Here is a 27,730-nt window from a genome sequence, read left to right on the forward strand (position 1 = left end):
TTTCTCAAACACTATTAAAAACAGGATTTGGGTTGCACATATAAGGTAAGTTTTGTCCAACTGGCTTTGGTTCAGTGACAGCTGTGGGTATTTAACTTGAGTTTGTCATACATGGGTAGTAAAACAAACCTAAGCTGCAATGGCTTTGTGTCTGTGCCCTCTAATGAAGATACTGGTCTGAATAGTTAGCTACCATTGAAATATTCATATGATATATTGAAATATATGGTTCAGAAAAATGTTGTCCAATCTCCTTCTTTGTTCACTATGCCATACCCCACAATAAAGTTATCAAGATAATCACAAGAGCTTATCACAATGAGAAACGTTTAACAATGTCAATGGGATAAAGGTTAGTAACTCAGACATCGATCTTCTGAGTATTTTCTCTAGAGTCTGGAGGATTCCTGCCTTAGTATTCCTTCACAGTGCAGGAAAGGTCCATGCTATGGAAAATAGCTAAGCACACTGCCTTCACACGGTGTCTAAGAGGCCCTGAAGCAGGAAAACTTGAAGATAATTAACTACATAAAATAAGGCTAATTTGAGAGTTGGAGAAATGGCTAGCAGTTAATAGTGTATACCTCTCTTACAGTTTTCAGTTCCCAACACCCACATTGGGTGGCCCACAATCAACTGTAACTATAGTTCTAGGGGACTCAATACCTTCTGATCTCAATACCTGTGCACATACTCACATATAAACACACAATTAAAAGCAAAAGTGTGTCTCCAAAATATAGATAATTTATTGGTAAACAGACATATATCTTTGAGCTATGCATACCCTAATCCTTTGAGGTTTTATGGGTCATTTAAGGCAAATGGCTGGCATTGCCTATGAGAAAAAACATATGTCACTGGGAGCTCAACCTGTCTACCTCATGCAACTACCTAGCCCATTGTAGAACTCGATGTTTGTTCCATAAAATAATAATTTCATAAAACCAACTTTCAGGAGAACCCCAGCCAGATAGACTTGTTTTATCAGCTCTGAACTCAGCAGACTCAAATGTCTCAAGCCATTCAGCCCTATGTTATCTCACTCAACACATTAGCTTTGGTCAGTGACAAGACTGTGATGTAGAGATAGAAGCCCCAAGTCCCCTCTGTGGTCATCATGCACACACATTCGAGGACTTTTGTTCCTTCAGAGAACTAAAATGTCGACAGCTATTTCTCAGCTGTAAGTTTGACAGGTAGGAGTGAACCCCTGTCAGCTAAGCTAGAGAGGGGACCAGAAGCCTGGTCAGGATGTGGGAATAAGAGAAAACCAAGGTTCCAGAAGTTAACTGTTTGCCAAAGGTCAAAGGGTAGATAGTCAGAAAGCTGAATTGGAAGCTATTCGTGCTAATTAAATAGATCGCAGCGTTTGTGCAATTGCATAAAACATCAAACTTAGAAAACAAAAACTTGTGAACATGATGAAGCATAGCTCTGGTGGGTGCCTCTTGTTTAAGGTCTCAATAGATCCCCTAATCAAAAACCTACCTTCACAGATGAGAACCTGAGATCATCATAACCCAAACTAGAACTGAGATCTTTTCTTTGGGGGGGGGTGGATATTCTCTTTATTTACATTTCAAATGTTATCCCCTTTCCTAGTTCCCCTTCCCTCCTAGGAAACTCCCATCCATCTGCTCTCCCCCTGTTTCTATGAGGGTATTTCCACATCCACCCACCCACTCTCACCTCCTCACCCTGCCTGGCATTCCCCTACGCTGGGGCATCAAGTCTTCCCAGGAACAATGGCCTCTCCTCACACTGATGCCTGACAAGGCCATCCTCTGCTACATATGCAGCTGGAGCCATGGGACCCTCTTTATGTCTTTAAATTTTCATATGCAAAACACTTGTAAAGGACTTTAAAAATATGTGTTAAAAATCTAAGTGCTGTTAAAACAACATCGAACAAGTTTGAGGGCCATTGCAGGTGGCTTTTGGGACTGTGTGGCTTAATAATGCCCCTGGGCTTTTACGCCCAATAAGTGTTTATTTTTGGTGATAATAAAGGTATGGTCATCCTACTCAAAGCAATCTACAGATTCAATGCAATCCCCACAAAAGTTTCCACACAATTCTTTACAAAGATTAAAAGGACATTTTTCAACTTCATATGGAAACACACACACACATAACCCATCGCCAACAACAAGAACAAAAACCAGGATAGTTAAAACAAACATGAAAAATAAAAGAAATTCTGACTGGAATAAAAGGAAAGATGGAATGAGCATGTACAAAACATTGCCCTTGGAATATTTTTATTGTCAAACATCTAAAGTTTTAGTGTAAAATATTCTGAAAATATGAATTGTAGACTACATATGACATTTAATAGATATCTGAACATATTTGTATAGAAAAGATATAAAATTTGATTGAGGTAGAAATTTGTTTCTTTTCAGTACCATGACAGAAAAGTCTATAGCTGCCTTCTGTTGGTAAATTAATCTACTCTGAATCTTTATTTAAAACATGGTATTCATTTGATAAAATAGGTCCTGGGAAAGATGCACACTAGTCCAGCCCCAAACAGAGATGACACTGATGGTGAGGGATGCCCCAAGAGCGTTGAGAATTCCTACCTACAAGCACTTTCTAATGTCATATTGTAACATAGTCCTTTTACTACAGAGACAGCATGCTTCTATTTCTTTGTACTTAATTAAAAATGTATCATTCAAAAAAAAAAAAGAACTTCTGGAGATATCACATAAACTCACACATCTACTGGTGCCTGATTTTTGACAAAGCAGCCAGAAATACACACTGGAAAAAAGAAAGCATCTTCAAAAAATGGTGCTGGTCTAACTGGATGTCTGCACATAGAAGAATACAAATAAATGCATTCTTATCATCCTGCACAAAACTCAAGTCCAAGTGGATCAAAGGCCTCAACATAAAACCAGACACACTGAATCTGATGGTCAAGAAAGTGGGGGGATAATCTTCAACTCATTGGTATAGAAGACTTTCTGAACAGGACACCATTAGCATAGACACTAAGATCAATAATTAATAAATGAGACTCATTAAACTAAAGAGCTTATTAAAGCAACGGGTACTGTCCTCCAGACAAAGTGACAGCCTACAGAACAGAAAAAAATATAATTACCAACTCTACATCTGATAGAGAATTATATCCAAAATATATAAAGAACTCAAGAAACTAAATATCAAAAAACTAAATAAACCAATTTAAAAATGAGGCACAGATCTAAACAAAGACTTCTCAATAGAGGAAATTCAAATGGCACAGAAACAAAGAAATGTTCTGCATCCTGAGCCATCAGGGAAATGCAAAATGAAACTACTTACATATGTCAGAATGGCTAAGTTCAATAATATAAGTGATGGCTCATGCTGGCAAGGATATGGAATAAAGAGAACACTCATCCATTGCTGGTGGGATTGCAAACTTGTACAGCCAATATGGAAATCAGTGTTGCAGTTCCTTAGAAAACTACCTCAAGATCCAGTTATACCTCGCTTGGGCATATACCCAAAGGATGCTATCCTACAACAAGGATACTTGCTCAAACATGTTCATTGCTGATCTATTTAAAATAGCCAGAAGCACATTATGTGTCCCTGCGTCGAAGAACAGATAAATACACTGCAGTACATTTACTCAGTGGATTATTACTCGGCTGTTTTTTAAGAATGGCATCATGAAATTTGCAGGAAAATGGATAGAACTAGAAAAAAAATTATCCTGAGTCAGGTAACCCAGACTCGAAAGTATAAATATGGTATGTATTTGCTTATATGGATATTAGTCATTAAGTAAATCATAACCAAGCTACAATCCCTAGACACAGAGAAATTAGGAATAGAGGAAGGGACTGGGAGTCGGGGGGGGGGGGGGGCGACACATGTATCTTCCAAGGAGAGAGAGATAGAGTTTTATGGGTGGACTGGGGAACGGGGGGCAAGAATGGGAGAGTTGGATAGTGAGGGAAAAGGGAGTTAGAGAGGAAATAAAGGGAGAAATAGCTAGAATTGAGAGGCATATAAAAGGTGATATAAAAAACTAGGTGGAAACTTCCTTAAATATATGAAGTCAATACTAATGAAGTCTCCAAATAATGAGGAAGATGGAGTCCCAGCTGGCCATGTCTTGTCACCAAGTGTCCAAGCGTCCAGTACTAGGACTAGGGTACATCCAGTTGAGTTGTTGGCCATAGGGGCCTCATGAAAACCCCCAAACAACCCAAGTTGTTGTCAAGAGAATGGGTTGTTCTCCACAAACTGACAGCAAGGTCCCACTGCTGAAGACAACTCCCAAACAACCCATGGAACACAGATAGGTTAAGATCATCCTTACATAGAACCTTTGCTCCTATGTTCTAGTGTCTAGGTACTGGAAGATGCTCTGCAGGCTACCAAAGGAGAAAGGTAAACACCAACTGAGCCACAAACCCTTTGATCTACAATGCTGTCCTGCCTTCAAAATAAACTACAGCAGTGGTGGCCCAAAGCTTGCGAGAGTATCCAACCAATATCTGATTTGACTCAAGGCCCACCCCACAATATGGAAACCATTCCTGCCACTGCTTGGATGATCAAGAACCAGAAACCCAAGGTTAAAAACTGGTCTTTAGAAAACAAAAGAAGTAGTGATAAAATCACTCCTAATGATATCCTGCTGTACTTCTTCAGTCATCAGAGAAACTTCCTCCTGAGGCAGATGGGAACAAATACATCAGAGTGGGGCAGTGAAGATGACAGATAGAACTTAGAACACCCAGCTGTAAATGTGATGTCTACATCAAATCCTTCTCTTCAGATCTCAGGAAAACATTGAGGGTACATACAGAGTGAAAGAACCAGTGGGGATGCAGGTTCCTAGGAGACCAAGGCCCTGCAAGTCAACAGATCAATGTTTATATAAACTCATAGAAACTTCACAGGTCTGCACCAGGTCTTCTGCATATAAATTATAGCTTTGAGTTTAGCATGTTTATGGGACTCCTGAATGAGTTGCCCTCTGATTTTTGTGCTTTCTCTTGGGCTTTTTTCCTTCTGTTGGTTTGCCCTGTTCAACTTTGATATGATGGGTTTTGTTCTATCTTATTATACTTTATTTTGTTATGTTTCAAAAAAAGGAAAATATGGTTAAAATTAAAGCTGAGACAAATAATTGTGCACAGGCCTTGAGAGACAATTGCAGTTGATTTTTAGAACTGTGTGGCTTAAATATGCCTCTGGGCTTTTATTTCCAATCCATATTTCTTTATTTTGGGTCTAGGATAATGATGGATTGGTCTCATAGTTGGTTTGTGCCTAGATGTGGAGGCCAGGTCTCAAATCTGGTTAGCAGAGTAGATTGGGTTTTGAAGTTGGAAGGGATTGCTCATGAAAGTGACCATGAGACTCAAAATAAGAGAATGGGACTGGGAACTGTATTTTAAGTATTGGTATTGTTTGAATCTCACTTGTACATCCTAGCTGCTATGAACCAAAACAATCAAATACAGACTAACTGTATTGAAGCTATAGACACATGCTGACTTAGAGGAACTGGTAGCACTTAGGTTTTCAGGCCATTCTCTAACTCTTAACACATTTCATGCCTTTGTTGTTGCCAAATTACTATTACTCAGACAGAACTAACCACATAGCTCCACGTTTAGAACCCTACTGCTCCCTTCTCTGTGAATGAAGAATAAACCCTTCAGGAATCTCTCTGATGCTTTATCTCAAAATGCTGAGAGGAGAATCACATAAACCTGGAGTCTAACTCTGGCTTCACCATTTATTGGCTATGCTTCCTTGAATGGGGTCTAGGCAACTCAAACCACATTCTACCTGAAGCAATGGACTCTGCATAAAAAATAACTATCAGAACATGGCTATGAAACACATGGTCAGAGTGAGGGTCATGAGGAAGAGCGGAAAAGAAAACCTGATCAAGAGCCATCTTGCCTGTCTTTTTATACTATGGCACATGGTTCTTCAATAGCTGTCTATTTTGACTTTGAAAGTCTAGAAGACACAATATCAACCCTACCTATGAGGTTGTAACATAGGCCTTACAAGTCTTTGTCTTAATGATAATGATTAAGAAACGTGTGACTGATATCAGAGGAGCCTATTTCTTGAGAGAAAATGTAAGTTAGATACAATATGCCACACCCCATTAAGATGATATACAATATTTGTATTTCTGTTTCTTTATCTAATAACCCTAAGATCATTGAAAAACATGAAGTGTTAAGGTATGTGCACACACACACACACACACATTTATGTATGCTTATGTGTTAAAATATTTTCTTCTTTAGACAAATATACCCAGCTTAAATTCTGGAAACTTTGGTTGCCTAGAGAATCACTTCCCTGCTCCAAGCCCCATTTTCTCACATGCAACCAAAGATAAAAATAATCAGTGGAAACTCTGTCCAGAGTCATGAGGAAATCCACTGAAAATTGTTCAATTTCTGTTCTATGGTAGGAAGAACTAAATCACTCTTCTATTCTAAACCTATCAAAGAACAAAGAATCTTTGAAGTAGTCCCATTTTATGTGTCATTTAAATAACTGTCAAGTGTGTGGAAGTGCTGTGCATATCTTATTTGATGCAGCAAATTCCACAGATCTCCATGTGCCTATGAAACTTACGGTGCCAAGGTCAATGATGAAGCAGTCGCCCTTGTTGAAGCTCTCCCAGCTGAGGGGAACTTCAGTGGCTCTGACCACTCTCCGACCCTTCACGTGCAGAAGTCTTTTCGCAGTCAGGTCATTGGTGAGGACATGGTTTAGTCCAGAAGCCACACCTCCAGCCTGGCCAGGGGGAGCAAAACACAACACAAAACAGAGAGAGGTGAGTCTGCTACCCAGACGCAAGGCACAAGCTGCAAGGCACAGGATAAACTCACCACCTTAGCACATGTGGAAAGTAAACTGAGGAATGAGTAAATGGTAAAATCAACAGGTGAGTTGGTTACTCTTTTTTCCCCATCAAAAAATTTAATAGAAAATTAAAAATATTTCCCAAGGCCCCTCAGCAAGGAATACCCTGCTATATAAAAAAAAAGTCAATATTGATTGATCGCCCATATGTTTCCCAGATGACTCATGTCTTACAGATGGTTAGCAAGAATGCAACAGGAGGCTGGAAAAACTGGAGATGAGGAAGCTCAACTACAGTAGTTCAGGGCTGGTACCCAATCTCTCCATTGTCACTCACAGAAAAGAGAACCCCCTACCTTCCCACTGTCACCATGGAGACAAGATTCCTAACCTTCCCTCTGTCACAGAGCAGAGAAGGAAATACGGGAAAGGTGAGCTGTTCCTATGAAGAGCACAAAAACAAAAAAAGCTAGGGCTAAGTATTAAGTACTTTTACCTTAAGTTAAGCATTATACAGAATCTTTATTCTACATGCCCAAGCACAACAAAACAGAGAGCACTGATTGAGTTTCTGAAGAGAAAACTATGACTGTGTACTGGCTGGCTTTGTGTATCAACTTGACACAAGCTGGAGTTATCACAGAGAAAGGAGCCTTCCTTAAGGAAATGCCTCCATGAGATCTAGCTGGGGGGCATTTTCTCAATTAGTGATCAAGGGTGGGAGGGCCCATTGTGGGTGGTGCCATCCCTGGGCTTGTGGTCCTGGGTTCTATAAGAAAGCAAGCTGAGCAAGCCAGGGGAAGCAAGTCAGTAAGGAACATCCCTCCATGGCCTCTGCATCAGCTCCTGCTTCCTGACCTACTTGAGTTCCAGTCCTGTCTTCCTTTGGTGATGAACAGCAGTATGGAAGTGTAAGCTGAATAAACCCTTTCCTTCCCAATTTGCTTCTTGGTCATGATATTTTGTTCAGGAACAGAAACCCTGACTAAGACAGACTGATACCTACTACATCTTCTTGTAGTACTGCAATCATCTTTTACATTTCCTCTTTTCCTAATTAAATTAGGAACTGTATCTATTCTCATAATCAGCAAGAAGATAATTTTGACAGACTTGTCGATGATAGGCCCTGTCAAAATGAACTGCTTCCCAGTTTATTTTGTCTTGACATATGAATCACTTACTTAAGTAAAGAGAAGCAGGAAGTGGTGATTGCCAGCTTCACCCCGGGGGGTGAGACAGTCACACCGTCACTTCTATGAGAGACCAGTCAAAAATTGCATAGACTCAGTCTTGTTTTATTCATCTGAACAGATCAGTAACCGTGGAAAAATGCACCAATTGGGGGTTTATACTAAGTGAGGTCGTGTATATGCCATGATTATCATAATCTATAAAAGTGGGTGAAAGGGCATCACATGGTCATCTAGGTCATTCTTGGTGACTAGTGATCTCTGAAGCCACAGCAATCCGTTGCTCCTGTAGCCATTCACAACAGCATTGTGACGCTGATTAGGGAGTCTTCATGATCTATAGGACCTCCATTTACAAAACATCTCCTTTGTGAAAAACGCTGATGTGTGCCAGCATAAATGTTGATAGTTATAAGGCTACAACAACTACGTTACTTTTTATTATGTCCACTTTTGCATATGTATCCAAGATTTTGGTTCCCAAGATTCTGTTAATAGACAAGTTAATCCTGAGTATTTAGTATTTTAGAATTTTATTATTTATTGTAATGCTTAATCCCCATACTATACCTGTATGGGGAAATTGTGTAAACTACATTGTACACTCCAGAAAACCAAGGGTTTCAAAAAGCTTATGCACTTCCCTGAGGCAAGCCAGTCATCTGTGGATAAAATGGTTACTAACAAGGTGACTTTACCTCACTTGCTTTGAACAATGAAAGCTTAAAGTTCTTCAAACTTAGCTTCATTGACATGAAGGAAACTTCAGGATCTTTTGACACAAACCAGAGGAACTCATGGGAATTCAATAAAACAAGAGGTAGCAGGCTCATGTTTGAAGTGGTTTGCATCCTAGTGTGAAATAATGATTTCAAGAGATAGACAAAAATTCGTGGTTCTTTTACTCTGATCTCATAGTACTGCAGATATTCATCCAAGGATATAATCAGATAAAAAGAGACATAAACCTGATGCCTTTGGTCATTATTCTGGTATTTGTTTGGTTAATTGGTTGGTTGGTTGGTTGGTTACTTTTTGTTTGTTTTCAACTTTGATAGAGTGTGACTCTACGGCTCACACTATGGCCTTGAACCCATAATCCTATTGCCTCAACCTTCCAAATATTGGGAATATGTGTATGCACCCCCCCAAACCTGACTTAAATCTGCCATTTTAAAGGGCAAATTAGTATAAAATCAGAAATCCTAGTTAGCTCTAAAGTCTTAGGCACACAGCAGAAGGAAAGCAGCAGCTGTGCAGGGTTCCTGAGACACATGTCTTCCTCATCCCTTCATGTTTTAACTGAATATGTGGACAGAAAGGCAAGGGGTAGGAAGAGATGATCCTACTATAAAGCTCCCTGGGAGAATTAGGGTGAGGGACAAGGTCTAGCTGGTACTATGCATTGCCTTGGACAAGGTCTATCCTTTACTGTGTACTGCCTTAAGAGGCCTGTCTAACTATTAACACATACACTTTTTTATTATAAAGGAGCTAAGAATGCATCTCAGTTGGTAGAGTGCTAGTTCGGCATTTGGACATCTCTGGGCTTCATCCCGAATACAGCATGAACCAGGTGTGGCAGCACATACCATGATCTGGAAGAGAAACTGGCTGAAAATGTCACAATGGAAAGTGCCGATGAGAAGTGCTTACCTTGTACTTCAGACCGCCTTTGAAATAGCCCACAAAATCAGTCGACTCATAGCCTTGAAGCTCTCTGCTCTGGACTGGCTTGCCACCCAAATAGTCGTCCATCTGGACCGTGAAGATGGCAGCCGCTGTGCTCTCATCCTGGGAACACTCCTTTCCTGAAACCAACACAGACCCTCAGCTGCGTGGGGAAAACAACAGGGCAGACAAGCTGAGGAGAAGGACACTAGAAGCTCTCTTTTCTTTTAATTTTCTTATTAATTTATTAATACATTTTAAAGTGTAATCATACTACTTCCTCCTTTCCCTTCCCTTCTCAAACTGATAAATATGTATATATGCATATATGTTAAAAGAATTTGAATGTGTATGAATGTGCATATACATGCATATATACATATGCATATCCCATATATATGTATATGTATATATACATATATATGCATGCATATATAGGCATATGTATGGGATATGTACAAATACATTGATACAACCTACTGAGTCCACTTTTGTTATTTGTGTATCTCTGTATTGGGTAAGCAGTTAATGAGCGCATCCCTAAGAGAGGCTAATTCTCCCTCTGCCAGCCGAGCATGCCAATGTCCATGGGTGTTTAACATGGAGAAGGTGTTGTTTTGTTTTGTTTTGTTTTTCAGTGATGTTTCAGGACAGGAGTCTGAGCTGAAAGATCCCTTATCAAAAGCCACACATGACATGTTGTTCGTCTCAGAACCAAATGCTTTTCATGTTCCTGCTTTTTCTGGTTCCTTTAAAAATATTTCAAAAGAAACATGGCACGCAGATCTGCTTGTGGAAAAATCAATATATTCTTGCAAGACTGGGGTGAGTGCTCACTTCATGTAGTTAATAAGATCCTGCCAGGAAAATGTTTCAGAAGTGCCTTGTCATCATCCTGCAGGCTTACAGGGTGCCAGTGAGGAATACTAACTTCATGGGCCCCAATTAAATAACTGCATCATTTTTAAGACAGAAAAATGAATAAAACTGCACCTGTCCCCTACTTTTGAAGCTGTTTCCCCGCTTCACCATCCACTTCCTCTTGTTGTATTAAACAATCACTGATAGCAAGGCAGTAAAGGAAATAAGGTGCTAACATGTCTTTAATGCTACATATCTGATAGAATTTGAGACAGTATATAAGTAATTCTCATGGTTACAAAGTAAAATCAATCCAAGCAGAAGTCAAGTTCCTGAGCATCAATTTCTACAGTGTATGGTGTATGTGATGTTTAGAACCAAGACAGGCTTGAGGAAGACTCACAATTCATTAAAAAAAAAGTTAACAATCATAAGCCTTCAAAACCCTCACTACATCTGAGCTGTACAAAAAAAGTATAATTGCTAATAATGCAAATTCCAACCCATTTATACTACTCTTGCCATAGGCTACATGGTACTAGTATTTTGTACGAATGGCATTCCAGTAGCCCCAGGACAGACCTGTTTTATACTGTGGTACTGTGGAGGTCATGAATACACTGAGGGAGACTGAGTAATTCTTGAGGTTATAAAAGACTTTCAAAACAAGTTTATAGACCTCTAAAGGGTAGGCTCTTAGGAAGCACAATACATGTGTTTTTAAAGAGACTTCTTAAAACTACTTATATGCTTTTCTGTGTGTCCTGGGAGCCAGAGGAGGCATGGGACCCTCTGAGTTGGAGTTACAGGCAGTGTGAGCCACCCAGTGTGGGTTCTGGGAGCAGAATTCATGTCCTCTGCAAGAACAGTAAGCACTCCCAACCACTGAGCCATCTCTCCAGCCCCACTTGAATTTATTACAATTCTTATTAGTAGTAAATTCTTAGGTGATCACAATATGTAACCTTCCCCTAATGAGCCATAAGTTTAGAAGCAATAGCAGGATTTCCCTGAATAATACCAGTTGAAACTTATCAAAATTGAGGAAAGGAAAACAGTTACCTAGACTAGGGAAACAGTCAACTTCCTTTACAGTTCCCCATCCCTGTTCACGGGTGACTCTACATAGCAAAGATCTTCTCAAACAAAATTTCAGTAGCCAGAACTGTACCTGATACTGTGAGTTTTGTAAACTTTCTACGGCCAAATGTATTTGCACATCTAATTCTGCAATGTGGAAAGATGCTGGTGCCATTCTTTGCCTGTTTTCCCAGCGCTCACAATAGCAGAACTTGATGTCGATTTCATGCAAAGATGCTTTAAGAAAGACTCTTAAGTCAAGGTTGGTATCAAAGATATTAAAGATAATGTATTTGGCAGAAACATTGTTATCTGACAAGTTAAAGCATGACTCTTTCGAGGTAAGTATGAATGGTGGGCATGAAGTTAATGAATGGGGTGGCAACAAGTTAATTAGGTCATGCTCTCATCTGCTGATGCTGGGCCAGAGAAGATCAGAATAAATAAGCCAAAGCCCTTGCCTGCATTAAGTTGAAAAGACTTAATGAAGCTAATATAAACTTTTTAAATGTATTATACTGAGTGAATGTCTACTGAATCATGATGAAATTCTAGCAGCTACTCAAAAATGTTTATGTACGAATTCTGCTTCTGACTTCATTTGATTTCCCATGGGAATTGTGTCTGTGACGTCATCCCTTGCTTTCCTAAACTAGTTCTTCTGACGCCTGTTATGCTGTGCTGGGCTGAGCTGCTTTGCAGTCTGGTGTGTGGTGTTACACTTGCATGTATTATGTGAACCTCCTAGAACTAGGAGACGGGATGTTATAAACACAACACTGATTTAAAGAGAGGACTCACAAATAGACTTATCTAGCTCTTGTTCCTGATTTTAAAATCACATCCTCACACTAGGAATAGAAGGCAGTGAGCATCCTCACCATGGTGAGAAGCATCTACTTCAAACACATAGAAGCTGAGAGCAGTTTTGTAAAACTTGAGCATGGCTCCATAGTGCGTAATATACTGAAGTAGAAGTGAGCACAGACTTTTGCAAGGGAGCACACTGGGATCCCCACAGAGACACAGTCCACCTTATTGATTCAGCCTCGGGGTTACTAGTTCCCCACTGATGTGTCTATATGAAGTTAGTTCTGTGTAGTTTTATCACATATGTGAATTCACATGTCTGCCTTCAGAATCCAGATACCAAAAACCTCCGGTGCCAAAAAGGCCGCCATGTTGTTTTCTTTAATTTTTTTTTCTACATTGGTTTACTTAGTTTAGGAAAGGCATGTTCATGCCATAGCACATGTGTGAAGATCAGAAAACAACATTTAGGGGTTCCTTCTCTCCTTCTAAAACCTAAGGATAGAACTTGGGTAGTAAGAGTCAGCCCTAGCAGAAAGCTCCTTTAAACATTAAGTCATCTTGTTGGCCCAGTGACCAGTTCCTTGGTATTGGCACTAGCCTTTTGTAAAATATGAGAGCTTTATACTGTATATTATGTGTTATGTGTTATAATCTAGTCCTGTAGTGTCCCAGTGCCTTGTGTAAGGCCACACAGACATAAGTTATAACATAAATGGTGTTTTTTTTTTAATAGACTGATCTAAAGCTGTCGAGAAGGAAGGCTGAGGGAAGGTGTTTATAATATAGGTTGGAGGCACAATAGCACCTTTAAAGGAACTGCTGCCCACAGACTGGATGCTGTGAGAGAACAGAGGCAAAAGGTAGATACAATTTAACTGCTAGGTATGAAACCGAAACATTTGCTAAGAAGGAGCAATACAAAAGGTTTAAAGTTACATCAACAACTTCTTACTTTCCCTGCATCTAGACATGAAATATGACCACAGTTATCAGAGCTATGCCCTAGTGTCATGGAAACAGTGAGTGGACAGACCTAAATTATCCCCTCATCTGAGACCTGACTTCCTCCTGTTGGTTCTACCCCGCCCCCATCTGTATACGGTGTACAGCCTTTCTCATGCAGCCTCTATTTAACTTCATCCCTGCACTTTGGGGTCTTGCTCCTAGAACTTGCTTCAATCATTCTCTCTAACTAATCCTCATGAACTCTACCCTATTCGGATCTCAGAATAAACCCTTTCAGACAGAGTTTCCTTTGCCTGAAGAACTGAAATAGCAAAGGCTGCTGGGAAACTCTGAAGGTGTCCCGAGTCCTCTTCTGCTGCCTGTTATGCCTTGGCACAGAAACCTCTCCCTCTTGCCTTCATTCCCTATGTCCACCAAGGCTACTTGTCCTTGTAGCAAAGAGCCTATAGATCTCTAATGTCACAAATCACATTCTACCAATGTTTTATCTTTTTTATTCTTATTGATTCTTTGGAGTGATAAATTCTCTGGATAGTTTCATAAACTATCTATCTTAAGTGACTTACAGGTTCCTGGGCATCTTGAAATGTTATAGATGAACTAGATTGTAATTAATATACTATTAACTTTAGGGAGGTTTTTTTCCAGATTTTTAAGATCATAGGATGTTTCTGCCCAGATTATATCCTATTATAATTGAGAAATTAGTTAGCACTAAATGGAAAATTAAGTTTAAGTGAGCCAGGCACTTGGGATCTGGAAAGCAGGAGGAGAAAGAAAGAGGGGCCAATTTGGGCTACACTTAAGTTCCAGAGAGTTCTGGACCATCCTAACTATAAGCCCCTGTCTCTCTAAATCTAGCAAAGCACCATGCTTAAGGAACCTGCTTGGATGAGGAGAAATTTACTGAATTAAACAATTGGTCTTCTTTGAGCAGGCTTCTAATGAAGGCAAATATAGCTGCTGTTAACTGCAAGCTGAATTTTCACCCATTTAAACTCACCCAACTGACACCTGAGACATTCATCCTTTCTAGACCCCATATTTAGGGTGGGAATGCTGTTCTCCCCAGGGTCACTGTTCTATGAAGAGAGCATATATTACTCTGTCGTTTGTATTATGACTGCAGTGGCATTACAAGGGGAAAAACAGCAATGGACACTCAACCACTGCAAGCAAGCACCCAGCACTGTAATTAAAGACACTACCTTTCCCTATGTGTCTTCTGTCTCAGACGCCTGCTCCCGGTGTCTGCTAAGGCTTGGGACATCACGTCTAAATGTTTTTACTTCTTTCTTTAATTTTTCAGATGTTAAATATTAAAATGCAATGGCAGCACTCAAAGTCCGTGGTTTTGAGTGTTTTCCCTCCTGAGCTCAAGAATAAATATACTGAAAGAAACACTGGTATAGGAGAGACGCTAGCTTGAAAAGGAGGCTCAGATAATGCGCACGTTGTCAGACGGGGTGTGCCGACTGGCACAAGACCTCACAGAGAAAGGTTCAACATTCACGATGTTTACGGGTAAAAGTAGAAGGTGGAGAAAGTGGAACACACGGCCAGTGTCCTCCTGAAAGCCTGGCACCAAGGCAGCTCAAAATAATTACGACCGCTGAAGGAGCTGTTCTGATCCACACTGTGTCCTTGTTAAAACAGATGAATAATAAATGAATAATTTGAAACAAAGCAGCCTATCTAAAGAAATACACCAGCCAGATAGAGCAATTAAAAAAAAAAAAAAAAAAAGATGATAACCGTATCTTTTCCCAAACAGGCAAGCCCTGTTGTGCGAGGATAATCTTGGTTTTGGAGCTACGTAGGTAAGTAATCACAGGTAGCAGGGAAATCTAAGCCGGAGCCCCAAGGCAACAAATACAAATAAATAAAAGTTTGCTGCTGGGAGCGGGAGTTTTCGCTCCAAGCTGAGGCAGATATCCACAAACAAGTTTGATTTCATCCCCACCCTGCCTGAAAAACCAGGACTGAACTTGCCGGAGGATGCTCAGTATTTGGCCAGCACCCCGGTTTCCCACAGGCAGGCAGTCGCCCACGAATACACTGGGGTTTGGAGTTAAAGTGGAAAACCCCGGAGGAATGAGTATGACCCTCCAAGAAGTGGTTTGGTCAAGACTGATGAGTCCTGGATGACTCGCATCTCCGGAGTTTACAGCTCGCCAGGAGCTGACCTGGAGTTAGGAGAGGGTGCTGGCTAAGTGTCACCTAGCCCGCCCGGGAGGGATGGCGTACAGACCCTGGGCCCACCGCTGCCCTGTGCTGCTCACTGCTTACCCAGCCAGAAATGCAGGCGGTAGGAGAAGCCCCTGCTGGACTTGGTGGTGTGCAGCACCAAGTAGGCGTCTCCGACGTAAAAGTCACCATAGGCACCCTGGGGCACCGGTACCAGTTCCAGCTTCTCGACCCTCCACACCTGCAGCCCAGCCTGCTGGCCTGCGCGCGCGAACTCCGGATGCTGCAGCTCCTGCGCCATGGTGCCGCGATGCTGGCCGAGCGAGCCGAGGACTTGATCCGCGCCCTGAGCCCAAGGAAGAGCCCGGTGACCGGTGACCGCGAACCTGCTCTCCCGGCTTTAAAGCGGCTCGCCAGAAGCGGAGGCGGGACTGGAAGGGAAGCCAACAGCCACGCCCGACCCTGGGCGGGAACCTGAATCCCAGTTTGGACCGGGTTAACCAAAACTCTAGGAAATGCCTCCCTCCTAAAACAAATAAGTAAATAAACATTATAATTGCTATTTTACGTTGCAACAGAAGGATTTTGCTCGGATCAGCTCGGACCGGTGCACACTGGTCCCTGTTACCCCAGTTCCTTCCCTGCTGGTGTTCACCCTCTGATGCCAGGGTGAGGAGAAAGAGCATTAAGAACTACAATCATCCACTTGCAAAACACTTCTGGCTTTGAGGACCACAACACGTCGTCGGAGTAACTGGCTGTATCACTTTCCCAAGTGCGAGGAGCCTTATTGCGCGGTCCTCTAAAAGTCGAGCATTGTTGACTCCCCTAACAGCCTCCCACTCCTGGTGGCCACAAGGTTTCTCTTTAGATAAGTTTGGAAACTACATGTACAAAGGTACGTCAGGTTTTCTAGAAAAGATAAAAATCAGACAAAATTATCTGGCTGCCAGCGTCAGAGATCGGCAAATCCCCTGGCGCCCGGGAACTGTGGTAAGATGCCACCTGCCTGCCTTAGCCAAGAAAATCTCTGCAAAAACACATCAGCCGCCCTCCAGGGACGCTCTGTACTGGGCTGTCCATGACTGTGATTTTAAACTGACCTGCATTTTTAATGATCTGATTTTAAGGCACTCACTTCTCATTGGTTCACTGATGTTTCTTTGTTTTGCTCACTAAAGAATGATTTGCGTTCACTTCATTGCATTCAGAAACTGATGTGGTAAGGAATTCTGTTATTGAAAATGCAAATCAGAAACTACACAAAACATTAGAGAGTTGTTCCACTTGGTCCCCAAATTGCAGAACTCCCTAGCAGGCCATTAATAGTAAGGGCACACTTAGATGCTCTCTTTAGTGACCTTTTTTAAATAAGCAATGCTTGAAGTGTTTAAAAATTTAGTGGCATAAAATCTGTTCAACAGTGCAGTGTGCTCGCCTGTAATCCCCGCTGAGGAAGGATGTACTTTGAGGGCTCTAGGCTAGCCAGTGCTACATTGTGAGATTCTTTCTCAAGACCAAAACCAAAACAAAACAAAACAAAATGACAATAGAAATTCATTTACATTTCACACAACTACCCCACTCCCTTCCCCAAAGGTTGCCAGTTTGTAATTTTCCAAAGGACATTATTAATCAACAAAAATATTCGTAGTGTAGTATGGATAGATTTAAACACTAACCTGCATCTGTATTGTATACGTAAATCTCATGAGGATTTATATTGCTGTGGGGTTTGTTTTTGAGTTGTTGTTTGTTTGTTAGACAGGTTCGCATGTAGCACATGTAGCCCACACTCACCTTGAACTCAACATTTAGCTGAGGATGAGCTAGAACATTCTGCCTCTCAGATAATGAGTTACAAGGGTGTACTACCACAGCCCAAGTTTACCTGGTGCTGGGGATCAAGCCCAGGACTTCAAGCAAGCTCTACTAACTGAGCCATACCCCAGCCCCTATTGTATGCATGTGTGTATCTTAAAATCAGGAGAGATTCATAAAGTCTCCAGGAAGTACTCCAGGGAAGTATGCCTCCTGATAACATTTTACCTGGCAACAGTACACACACATGCATGCACACACACACACACAGTAAGTGTGTGAGAAAGAGAATATCAATACTCCATAGTCATAGAGCTAGCTGCCTTGTTTATAGACTACATAGTATTCTACATAATTAATGCCTTTATTTTCTCTGCTCCAGTTCACAGGCATTTATGGTACTAATATTTTGCAAATAACATTGTGACTCTCTTAAATAAACCTTACTATGAATGCCATTATAGTTGTGAAATAAAGTCTTAGAAATGTAATTGGTTTTGGGATAGCATTGGAAATGTAAATGAAGAAAATACCTAATAAATTTTTTAAAAATTTAAAAAGAAATGTAATTGGTAGCATAGTTGGTGTTACAGCTCAATGCAAAATGTCCCTGAAATGTTCATGAATGGAAGACTTGGTCCTTACTCAAGGAATCCTATCACTGGAAGAAATTGGGTCAGAAGGACTCCCATCGAGTCAAAGCACTGATCCATCAATAAATTCAGAATGTGGTCACACAATTGGGAAGTGGTAGGAATCAGGAAGTGGGTTATGACTGGATGAAGTAAGTCAATGTGAGCTTCCATACTGGGTAGCTTCTTCCTCTTTCCTGATTCCACTGACAGCTTGGGAAAGTTACTCAACATTGTCCAGTTCGGTTTTCTCATCTGAGGAATGAAAATACTGATAGAAATGGATTCTTGTCTTAGTTACTTTTCTATTGTGGTAAGATACTATGTCAAGGCAACTCAAGAAAAAGGAAGCATCTAATTTGGGGCTGGTGGGTCTAGAGGATTGGAGCCCATGACCACCATGGTGGGGATCATGGAGGCTAACAGGCAGGCATGGCTCTGAAGCAGTAGCTGAAAGCTCACATCTCATCCACAGTAAATCTAAGGCAGAGAGACTGGGGAGGGTGTGGCTTTTGAAACCTCAAAGCCTGCCCCTGGGAATGCAATTCCTCCAACAAGGCCACACCTTCTAATCCTTTCCCAGTAGTTCCACCAACTAAGGACCACATACTCAAATTTTTGAAGCTATGAGGGCCATTCTCATTCTAACCACCACAGTTGTGAAGGGCAAACCTGAAACCGGATCTGGCATACAGCATGCATCTGTGAAATCGATTGAGACTGATTATTAATTATCTTCTCCTAATTTAGTTTTATGGAAATAATGTTCCTAAAATCTAGCTTGGGTGAGGAGTACCCATTCCCCAAACAATAAAGGTCTTCAAATCCTATTTCCTGTAGGCCTTTACATCACCTTCCCTTCCCTTCCCTTCCCTTCCCTTCCCTTCCCTTCCCTTCCCTTCCCTTCCCTTCCCTTCCCTTCCCTTCCCTTCCCTACCCTTCCCCTTCCCTACCCTTCCCCTTCCCTACCCTCCCTTCCCTCCCCTCCCCTCCCCTCCCCTCCCCTCCCCTCCCCTCCCCTCCCCTTCTCTTTCCTTCTTTTCCCTTCCTTCCCCTTCTCATCTCTTCTCTTCTTTTTCTTCTTCCTCTTCTCTGCTCCACTTTCTGTCTCTTTGTTTCCCTGTTTGTCTCTCTTTGTTTCTCTGTCTCTCTCTGTCTCTTTGTCTGTGTGTGTGTCTGTATCTGGTTCCACTTGGTACGACATGATATATATGATATGATAATGAGAGGTTCCCGCCTTCACTGTTATTACATAACTCTCTGGCCCCAGTGAATCAGATCCTCACTTTGTGTTCCCATTCTCATGGTCTCACCTTCTGGTAGCCAAAACACTCTGAACCAAGCTTCCTCTCATGAACTCATAGGCCATCATAGGCCAGTCTAGAGACTTACATCTCAGTATTCCCTAGCGTCACTGTAACACATGTTGAGTAAGTATGGTTGAAATCTTGGTTTTATAGTATTCTGTATTCATTTTATATCAATCTATAAATTCCGTCAACCCCTAGGGAAATAGCCAATGGAAACAAGTCATTTACCAAAGTCAAAGGCTTGGGATTTGGAACCTTGTGATGACTTCAAGTTTGGTGTTCTGGAGCGCTGATATCCAAATGGGGAAACACCACATTACCTAATCCTTGAAACAGTAACTATGTCAAATAATACAATTGAGTCTTTGTGATTCCTCAGGTCTGGAAAAACAACTGAGCTTGGGGCTCAATGGCTAAGAGCACTGACTGCTCTTAGCCATTCAATTCCTAGCACCTGAATTCAATTACTAGTACCCGCACAGCAACTTACAACCATGTGTAACTGTAGTTTCAGGAAATCCAATGGCCCGTCTAGCCTCTGCAGACACCAGGCACAAGTGTGGTCCATGGGTAGGCACACATACAAAATATTCACGCACCTAAAATAAAATAATAACATTTTTTTTGTTTTGATTTTTAATATTTTTATTACATATTTTCCTCAATTACATTTCCAATGCTATCCCAAAAGTCCCCCATAGCGCCCCCCACTTCCCTACCCACCCATTCCCATTCTTTTGGCCCTGGCATTCCCCTATATTGGGGCATATAAAGTTTGCAAGTCCAATGGGCCTCTCTTTCCATTGATGGCCGACTAGGCCATCTTTCGATACATATGCAGCTAGAGACAAGAGCTCCGGGGTTCTGGTTAGTACATCATGTTGTTCCAACAATAGGGTTGCAGATCCCTTTAGCTCCTTGGGTACTTTCTCTAGCTTCTCCATTGGGAGCCCTGTGATACATCCAATAGCTGACTGTGAACATCCACTCCTGTGTTTGCTAGGCCCCGGCATCGTCTCACAAGAGACAGCTATATTTGGGTCCTTTCAGCAAAATCTTGCTAGTGTATGCAATGGTGTCAGCGTTTAGAAGCTGATTATGGGATGGGTCCCTGAATACGGCAGTCTCTAAATGGTCCATCCTTTCATCACAGCTACGAACTTTGTCTCTGTAACTCCTTCCATGGGTGTTTTGTTCCCAATTCTAAGAAGGTGCACAGTGTCCACACTTTGGTCTTCATTCTTCTTGAGTTTCATGCGTTTATCAAATTGTATCTTATATCTTGGGTATCCTAAGTTTTGGGCTAATATCCACTTATCAGTGAATACATATTGTGTGAGTTCTTTTGTGATTGTGTTATTTCACTCAAGATGATGCCCTCCAGGTCCATCCATTTGGCTAGGAATTTCATAAATTCATTCTTTTTAATAGCTGAGTAGTGCTCCATTGTGTAAATGTACCATAATTTCTGTATCCATTCCTCTGTTGAGGAACATCTGGGTTCTTTCCAGCTTCTGGCTATTATAAATAGGGCTGCTATGAACATAGTGGAGCATGTGTCCTTTTTACCGGTTGGGACATCTTCTGGATATATGCCCAGGAGAGGTATTGCTGGATCCTCCGGTAGTACTATGTCCAATTTTCTGAGGAACCGCCAGACTGATTTCCAGAGTGGTTGTACAAGCTTGCAATCCCACCAACAATGGAGGAGTGTTCCTCTTTCTCCACATCCTCGCCAGCATCTGCTGTCACCTGAATTTTTGATCTTAGCCATTCTGACTGGTGTGAGGTGGAATCTCAGGGTTGTTTTGATTTGCATTTCCCTGATGATTAAGGATGTTGAACATTTTTTCAGGTGTTTCTCTGCCATTCGGTATGCCTCAGGTGAGAATTCTTTGTTCAGTTCTGAGCCCCATTTTTTAATGGGGTTATTTGACTTTCTGGAGTCCACCTTCTTGAGTTCTTTATATATATTGGATATTAGTCCCTTATCTGATTTAGGATAGGTGAAGATCCTTTCCCAATCTGTTGGTGGTTTTTTTGTCTTATTGATGGTGTCTTTAGCCTTGCAAAAGCATTGCAGTTTCATGAGGTCCCACTTGTCAATTCTCGATCTTACAGCACAAGCCATTACTGTTCTATTCAGGAATTTTTCCCCTGTGCCCATATCTTCAAGGCTTTTCCCCACTTTCTCCTCTATAAGTTTCAGTGTCTCTGGTTTTATGTGAAGTTCCTTGATCCACTTAGACTTGACCTTAGTACAAGGAGATAGGAATGGATCGATTCGCATTCTTCTACATGTTAACAACCAGTTGTGCCAGCACCATTTGTTGAAAATGCTGTCTTTCTTCCACTGGATGTTTTTAGCTCCCTTGTGGAAGATCAAGTGACCATAGGTGTGTGGGTTCATTTCTGGGTCTTCAATTCTATTCCATTGGTCTATTTGTCTGTCACTATACCAGTACCATGCAGTTTTTATCACAATTGCTCTGTAGTAGAGCTTTAGGTCCGGCATGGTGATTCCACCAGAGGTTCTTTTATCCTTGAGAAGAGTTTTTGCTATCCTAGGTTTTTTGTTATTCCAGATGAATTTGCAGATTGCACTTTCTAATTCGTTGAAGAATTGATTTGGAATTTTGATGGGGATTGCATTGAATTGTAGATGGCTTTTGGCAAGATAGCCATTTTTACAATGTTGATCCTGCCAATCCATGAGCATGGGAGATCTTTCCATCTTCTGAGATCTTCTATAATTTCTTTCTTCAGAGACTTGAAGTTTTTATTATACAGATCTTTCACTTCCTTAGTTAGAGTCACGCCAAGATATTTTATATTATTTGTGACTATTGAGAAGGGTGTTGTTTCCCTAATTTCTTTCTCAGCCTGTTTATTCTTTGTGTAGAGAAAGGCCATTGATTTGTTTGAGTTAATTTTATATCCAGCTACTTCACCGAAGCTGTTTATCAGGCTTAGGAGTTCTCTGGTGGAATTTTTAGGGTCACTTATATATACTATCATATCATCTGCAAAAAGTGATATTTTGACTTCATCTTTTCCAATTTGTATCCCTTTGATCTCCTTTTGTTGTCGAATTGCTCTGGCTAGGACTTCAAGTACAATGTTGAATAGGTATGGAGAAAGTGGACAGCCTTGTCTAGTCCCTGATTTTAGAGGGATTGCTTCAAGCTTCTCACCATTTACTTTGATGTTGGCTACTGGTTTGCTGTAGATTGCTTTTATCATGTTTAGGTATGGGCCTTGAATTCCTGATCTTTCCAAGACTTTTATCATGAATGGGTGTTGGATCTTGTCAAATGCTTTTTCCGCATCTAAGGAGATGACCATGTGGTTTTTGTCTTTGAGTTTGTTTATATACTGGATTACGTTGATGGATTTCCGTATATTGAACCATCCCTGCATCCCTGGGATGAAACCTACTTGGTAAGGATGGATGATTGTTTTGATGTGTTCTTGGATTCGGTTAGCAAGAACTTTATTGAGGATTTTTGCATCAATATTCATAAGGGATATTGGTCTGAAGTTTTCTATCTTTGTTGGGTCTTTTTGTGGTTTAGGTATCAGAGTAATTGTGGGTTCATAGAATGAGTTGGGTAGAGTACCTTCTGTTTCTATTTTGTGGAATAGTTTGTGAAGAACTGGGATTAGATCTTCTTTGAAGGTCTGATAGAACTCTGCACTAAACCCATCTGGTCATGGGCTTTTTTTAGTTGGGAGACTATTAATGACTGCTTCTATTTCTTTGGGGGATATAGGGCTGTTTAGATCATTAACCTGATCTTGATTCAACTTTGGTACCTGGTATCTGTCTAGGAACTTGTCCATTTCATCCAGGTTCTCCAGTTTTGTTGAGTATAGCCTTTGGTAGAAGGATCTGATGGTGTTTTGGATGTCTTCAGGATCTGTTGTTATGTCTCCTTTTTCATTTCTGATTTTGTTAATTAGGATGCTTTCCCTGTGCCCTCTAGTGAGTCTGGCTAAGGGTTTATCTATCTTGTTGATTTTCTCAAAGAACCAGCTCCTTGATTGGTTGATTCTTTGAATAATTTTTCTTGTTTCCACTTGGTTGATTTCACCCCTGATTTTAATTATTTCCTGCCGTCTACTCCTCTTGGGTGAATTTGCTTCCTTTTGTTCTAGTGCTTTTAGGTGTGTTGTCAAGCTGCTAATGTGTGCTCTCTCTAGTTTCCTTTTGGAGGCACTCAGAGCTATGAGTTTTCCTCTTAGAAATGCTTTCATTGCGTCCCATAAGTTTGGGTATGTTGTGGCTTCATTTTCATTGAACTCTAAAAAGTCCTTAATTTCTTTCTTTATTCCTTCCTTGACCAAGGTATCATTGAGAAGAGTGTTGTTCAGTTTCCACGTGAAGGTTGGCTTTCTATTATTTATTTTGTTATTGAAGATCAGCCTTAGTCCATGGTGATCTGATAGGATGCATGGGACAATTTCAATATTTTTGTATCTGTTGAGGCCTGTTTTGTGACCAATTATGTGGTCAATTTTGGAGAAGGTACCATGAGGTGCTGAGAAGAAGGTATATCCTTTTGTTTTAGGATAGAATGTTCTGTAGATATCTGCTAGATCCATTTGATTCATAATTTCTCTTAGTATCTCTGTGTCCCTGTTTAGTTTCTGTTTCCATAATCTGTCCATTGGTGAAAGTGGTGTGTTGAAGTCTCCCACTATTATTGTATGAGGTGCAATGTGTGCTTTGAGATTTACTAAAGTTTCTTTAATGAATGTGGCTGCCTTTGTATTTGGAGCATAGATATTCAGGATTGATAGTTCCTCTTGGAGGATTTTACCTTTGATGAGTATGAAGTGTCCCTCCCTGTCTTTTTTAATGACTTTGGGTTGGAAGTCAATCTTATCAGATATTAGAATGGCTACTCCTGCTTGTTTCTTCATGCCATTTGCTTGGAAAATTGTTTTCCAGCCTTTCATTCTGAGGTAGTGTCTATCCTTTTCTCTGAGATGAGTTTCCTGTAAGCAGCAAAATGTTGGGTCTTGTTTGTGTAGCCAGTTTGTTAGTCTATGTCTTTTTATCGGGGAGTTGTGTCCATTGATATTAAGAGATATTAAGGAAAAGTAATTGTTGTTTCCTGTTATTTTTGTTGTTAAAGTTGGCATTTTGTTCTTGTGGCTGTCTTCTTTTAGGTTTGTTGAGGGATTACCTTCTTGTTGTTTCTAGGGCGTGGTTCCTGTCCTTGTATTGGTTTTTTTCTGTTATTATCCTTTGAAGGGCTGGATTCGTGGAAAGATAATGTGTGAATTTGTTTTTGTCGTGGAATACTTTGGTTTCTCCATCTATGTTAATTGAGAGTTTGGCTGGGTATAGTAGCCTGGGCTGGAATTTGTGTTCTTTTAGTGTCTGTATAACATCCGTCCAGGATCTTCTGGCTTTCATAGTCTCTGGTGAAAAATCTGGTGTAATTCTGATAGGCTTGCCTTTATATGTTACTTGGCCTTTTTCTCTTACTGCTTTTAGTATTCTATCTTTATTTAGAGCATTTGTTGTTCTGATTATTATGTGTCGGGAGGTATTTCTTTTCTGGTCCAGTCTATTTGGAGTTCTGTAGGCTTCTTGTATGTTCATGGGCATCTCTTTCTTTAGATTTGGGAAGTTTTCTTCCATAATTTTGTTGAAGATGTTTGCTGGTCCTTTGAGTTGAAAATCTTCATTCTCATCCACTCCTATTATCCGTAGGTTTGGTCTTCTCATTGTGTCCTGTATTTCTTGGATGTTTTGAGTTAGGATCTTTTTGCATTTTACATTTTCCTTGATTGTTGTGCCGATGTTCTCTATGGAATCTTCTGCACCTGAGATTCTCTCTTCCATCTCTTGTATTCTGTTGCTGATGCTCGTATCTATGGTTCCAGATTTCTTTCCTAGGGTTTCTATCTCCAGTGTTGCCTCATTTTGGTTTTTTTTTATTGTGTCTACTTCCCTTTTTAGGTCTAGTATGGTTTTGTTCATTTCCATCATCTGTTTGGATGTGTTTTCCTGTTTTTCTGTAAGGACTTCTACCTGTTTGATTATGTTATCCTGATTTTCTTTAAGGATTTGTAACTCTTTAGCAGTGTTCTCCTGCAATTCTTTAAGGTATTTTTGTGCTTCCTCTTTAGTGTCTTCTACCTGTTTAGCAGTGTTCTCCTGCATTTCTTTAAGTGTGTTATTAAAGTCCTTCTTGAAGTCCTCTACCATCATCAGGAGATATGCTTTTAGATCCGTGTCTAGCTTTTCCGGTGTGTTGGGGTGCCCTGGACTGGGCGAAGTGGGGGTGCTGGGTTCTGATGATGGTGAGTGGTCTTGGTTTCTGTTAGTAAGATTATTACGTTTACCTTTCGCCATCTGGTAATCTCTGGGGTTAGTTGTTATCGTTGTCACTGTTTAAAGATTGGAGCAGAAGCTGTGTTCCACTCACCAGCAGTCTCAAAATCCTGCGGCGGGGGTCGTGGGTAGCTGATGGTACCCCGGTGCTGGTCCAGCCGGAAGAGGCCTGTGGTCCTACTCAGGCCGGTTTTCTGCTTCCCTAACTAATGCAGTCTCTGGTCCCGCGTGCAATTGGATTGGAGCAGAAGCTGTGTTCCACTCTCCAGAAGTCTTAAGATCCTGTGGTGGGTGTTGTGGGTAGCTGGTGAGTGTCAGCCGACCCTGCTCCCCAGCTGCCCCGGTGCTTTTCTGACCGGAAGAGGCTTGTGGCCCTATGTAGGCCGGATTTCTCTCTCCCCAACCAGAGCAGTCTCAGGTCCCGCGTGATTGGACTGGAGCAGAAGCTGTGTTCCACTCACCAGCAGTCCCAAAATCCTGCGGCGGGGGTTGTGGGTAGCTGGCGGGTGTCAGGCAACCCTGCGCTCCAGCTACCCCGGCGCTGATCCGGCCGGATGAGGCCTGTGGCCCTACTCAGGCAGGTTTCTGCTTCCCTAACTAATGCAGTCTCAGGTCCCGCGCAATTGGATTGGAGCAGAAGCTGTGCTCCACTCACCAGAAGTCTTAAGATTCTGTGGAGGGTGTTGTGGGTAGCTGGCGAGTGTCAGCCAGCTGCGCCCCAGCTGCCCCGGTGCTTTTCTGACCGGAAGAGCAATAACAACATTTTTAAAAACTTGGTTTCAAATGGTTGTCATTCCTCAAATATATTGTGATTCAAATGGCTTGGTTTTTGGCTTGGGTTTTGGTTTTGGTTTTATCGTTGTTGTTTGTTGTTTGTTTTGTTTTTGTTTTTGCCTTTTTTACTTTACGTTTATTTCTCTTCTTTTGGTTTTTTGAGACAGGATCATCTTTTAAAGCCTTGGTTGGTATGGAACTCACTATGCAGACCTGGCTGCCCTCAAACTCAGAGATCTGGCTGTCTCTCCCTCCCTAGTACTAGGATTAAGGGTGTGTGCCACAATGCTTGCCCCACCACCTTTTAAGAACAATAAAATATTTAATGTCTTTAGTTTCTTTTATACAAAAATTGCAAAGCACTCACCTGCATATGCAAAGTATATTCTCTTGCAGGTCAGCAGCATGAGGAAAAAAAAAAACCAGCTAGACTATGCAAAAGTTTTCTTCTTGATTTGTTCATTATTTTAAAGGCATAACAGAGGAGACTAGGGAGATGGCTCAGGGGTTTAAGAGAACCTGCTGCTTGCTCAGAGAACTCAAGTTCAATTCCCAGGACTTTCAATGGTTTGTTCACAACCACTTGGAACTCCAGCTCCCAGGGACAGGTTACCGTCTTCTGATGTCCAGCACCTGCACAGAGGTGGCATACACTCTCACAGACAGAAACACACACACACACAAGACCTGGAAGATTTAATAATTTCAATCTTAATCATATAATTAAACCTCAATATTTATTTCATTATATCAATTCACAAAATAGCCAAATTGATTGCTGCAAGTATATTCATTAGTCTCTCTTTATGTATTTATTCCTCCTCCAAAAAATGTTTTGATCCCCTATTGCATCTCAGAAATATACTAATAGCTGCTTTAGTAAAGCAAATTTTTTGAGCAAATGTTGGAAATTATCATTTCAAAATGAGATAAGGAGTTCCCGTGGGCTTTCCTTTTTGTTAACAGTCTGAACATGTTTATAGCACACTTGTAAGGCTGCTTGTGACGTGTGATAAGTGAGAAACAGTTACTGCATAATAGCCACAGTTGATAAAACTAAACACATGTAAATGGCAGGACGTTCATCAGGAGGGAGGTGCTTCACATGAGTTAGCTAGACTCTCTTTTTATTATAAATTATAAGATGAATACAATTAAAATACATTTATTTTCCTGGCCCTTCTATTCAACTATAACGATTTGTGTTTTATTGAC

At 41.0% G+C, this 27,730-nt stretch overlaps 1 protein-coding gene across 1 annotated transcript in view; it reads right to left on the bottom strand.

The window, feature by feature from the left end:
* Scin (scinderin) overlaps nucleotides 1-16,055 on the bottom strand; it is an 85,651-nt gene extending 69,596 nt beyond the window's left edge. The window contains exons 1-3 of the mRNA XM_021178708.3: nucleotides 15,732-16,055; nucleotides 9,708-9,862; nucleotides 6,628-6,789 (exon numbers count right to left, since the gene is read on the bottom strand). Coding sequence (XP_021034367.1) covers nucleotides 6,628-6,789; nucleotides 9,708-9,862; nucleotides 15,732-15,930 — 516 coding nt within the window. The 5' untranslated portion in view covers nucleotides 15,931-16,055. The remainder of the gene's footprint in view (nucleotides 1-6,627; nucleotides 6,790-9,707; nucleotides 9,863-15,731) is intronic.
* Between the last annotated feature and the right edge of the window lie 11,675 nt (nucleotides 16,056-27,730).

This window comes from Mus caroli, unplaced genomic scaffold (genome assembly GCF_978045245.1).
Source record: "Mus caroli unplaced genomic scaffold, Mus_caroli_1 scaffold_14, whole genome shotgun sequence".
Lineage (NCBI taxonomy): Eukaryota > Metazoa > Chordata > Mammalia > Rodentia > Muridae > Mus > Mus caroli.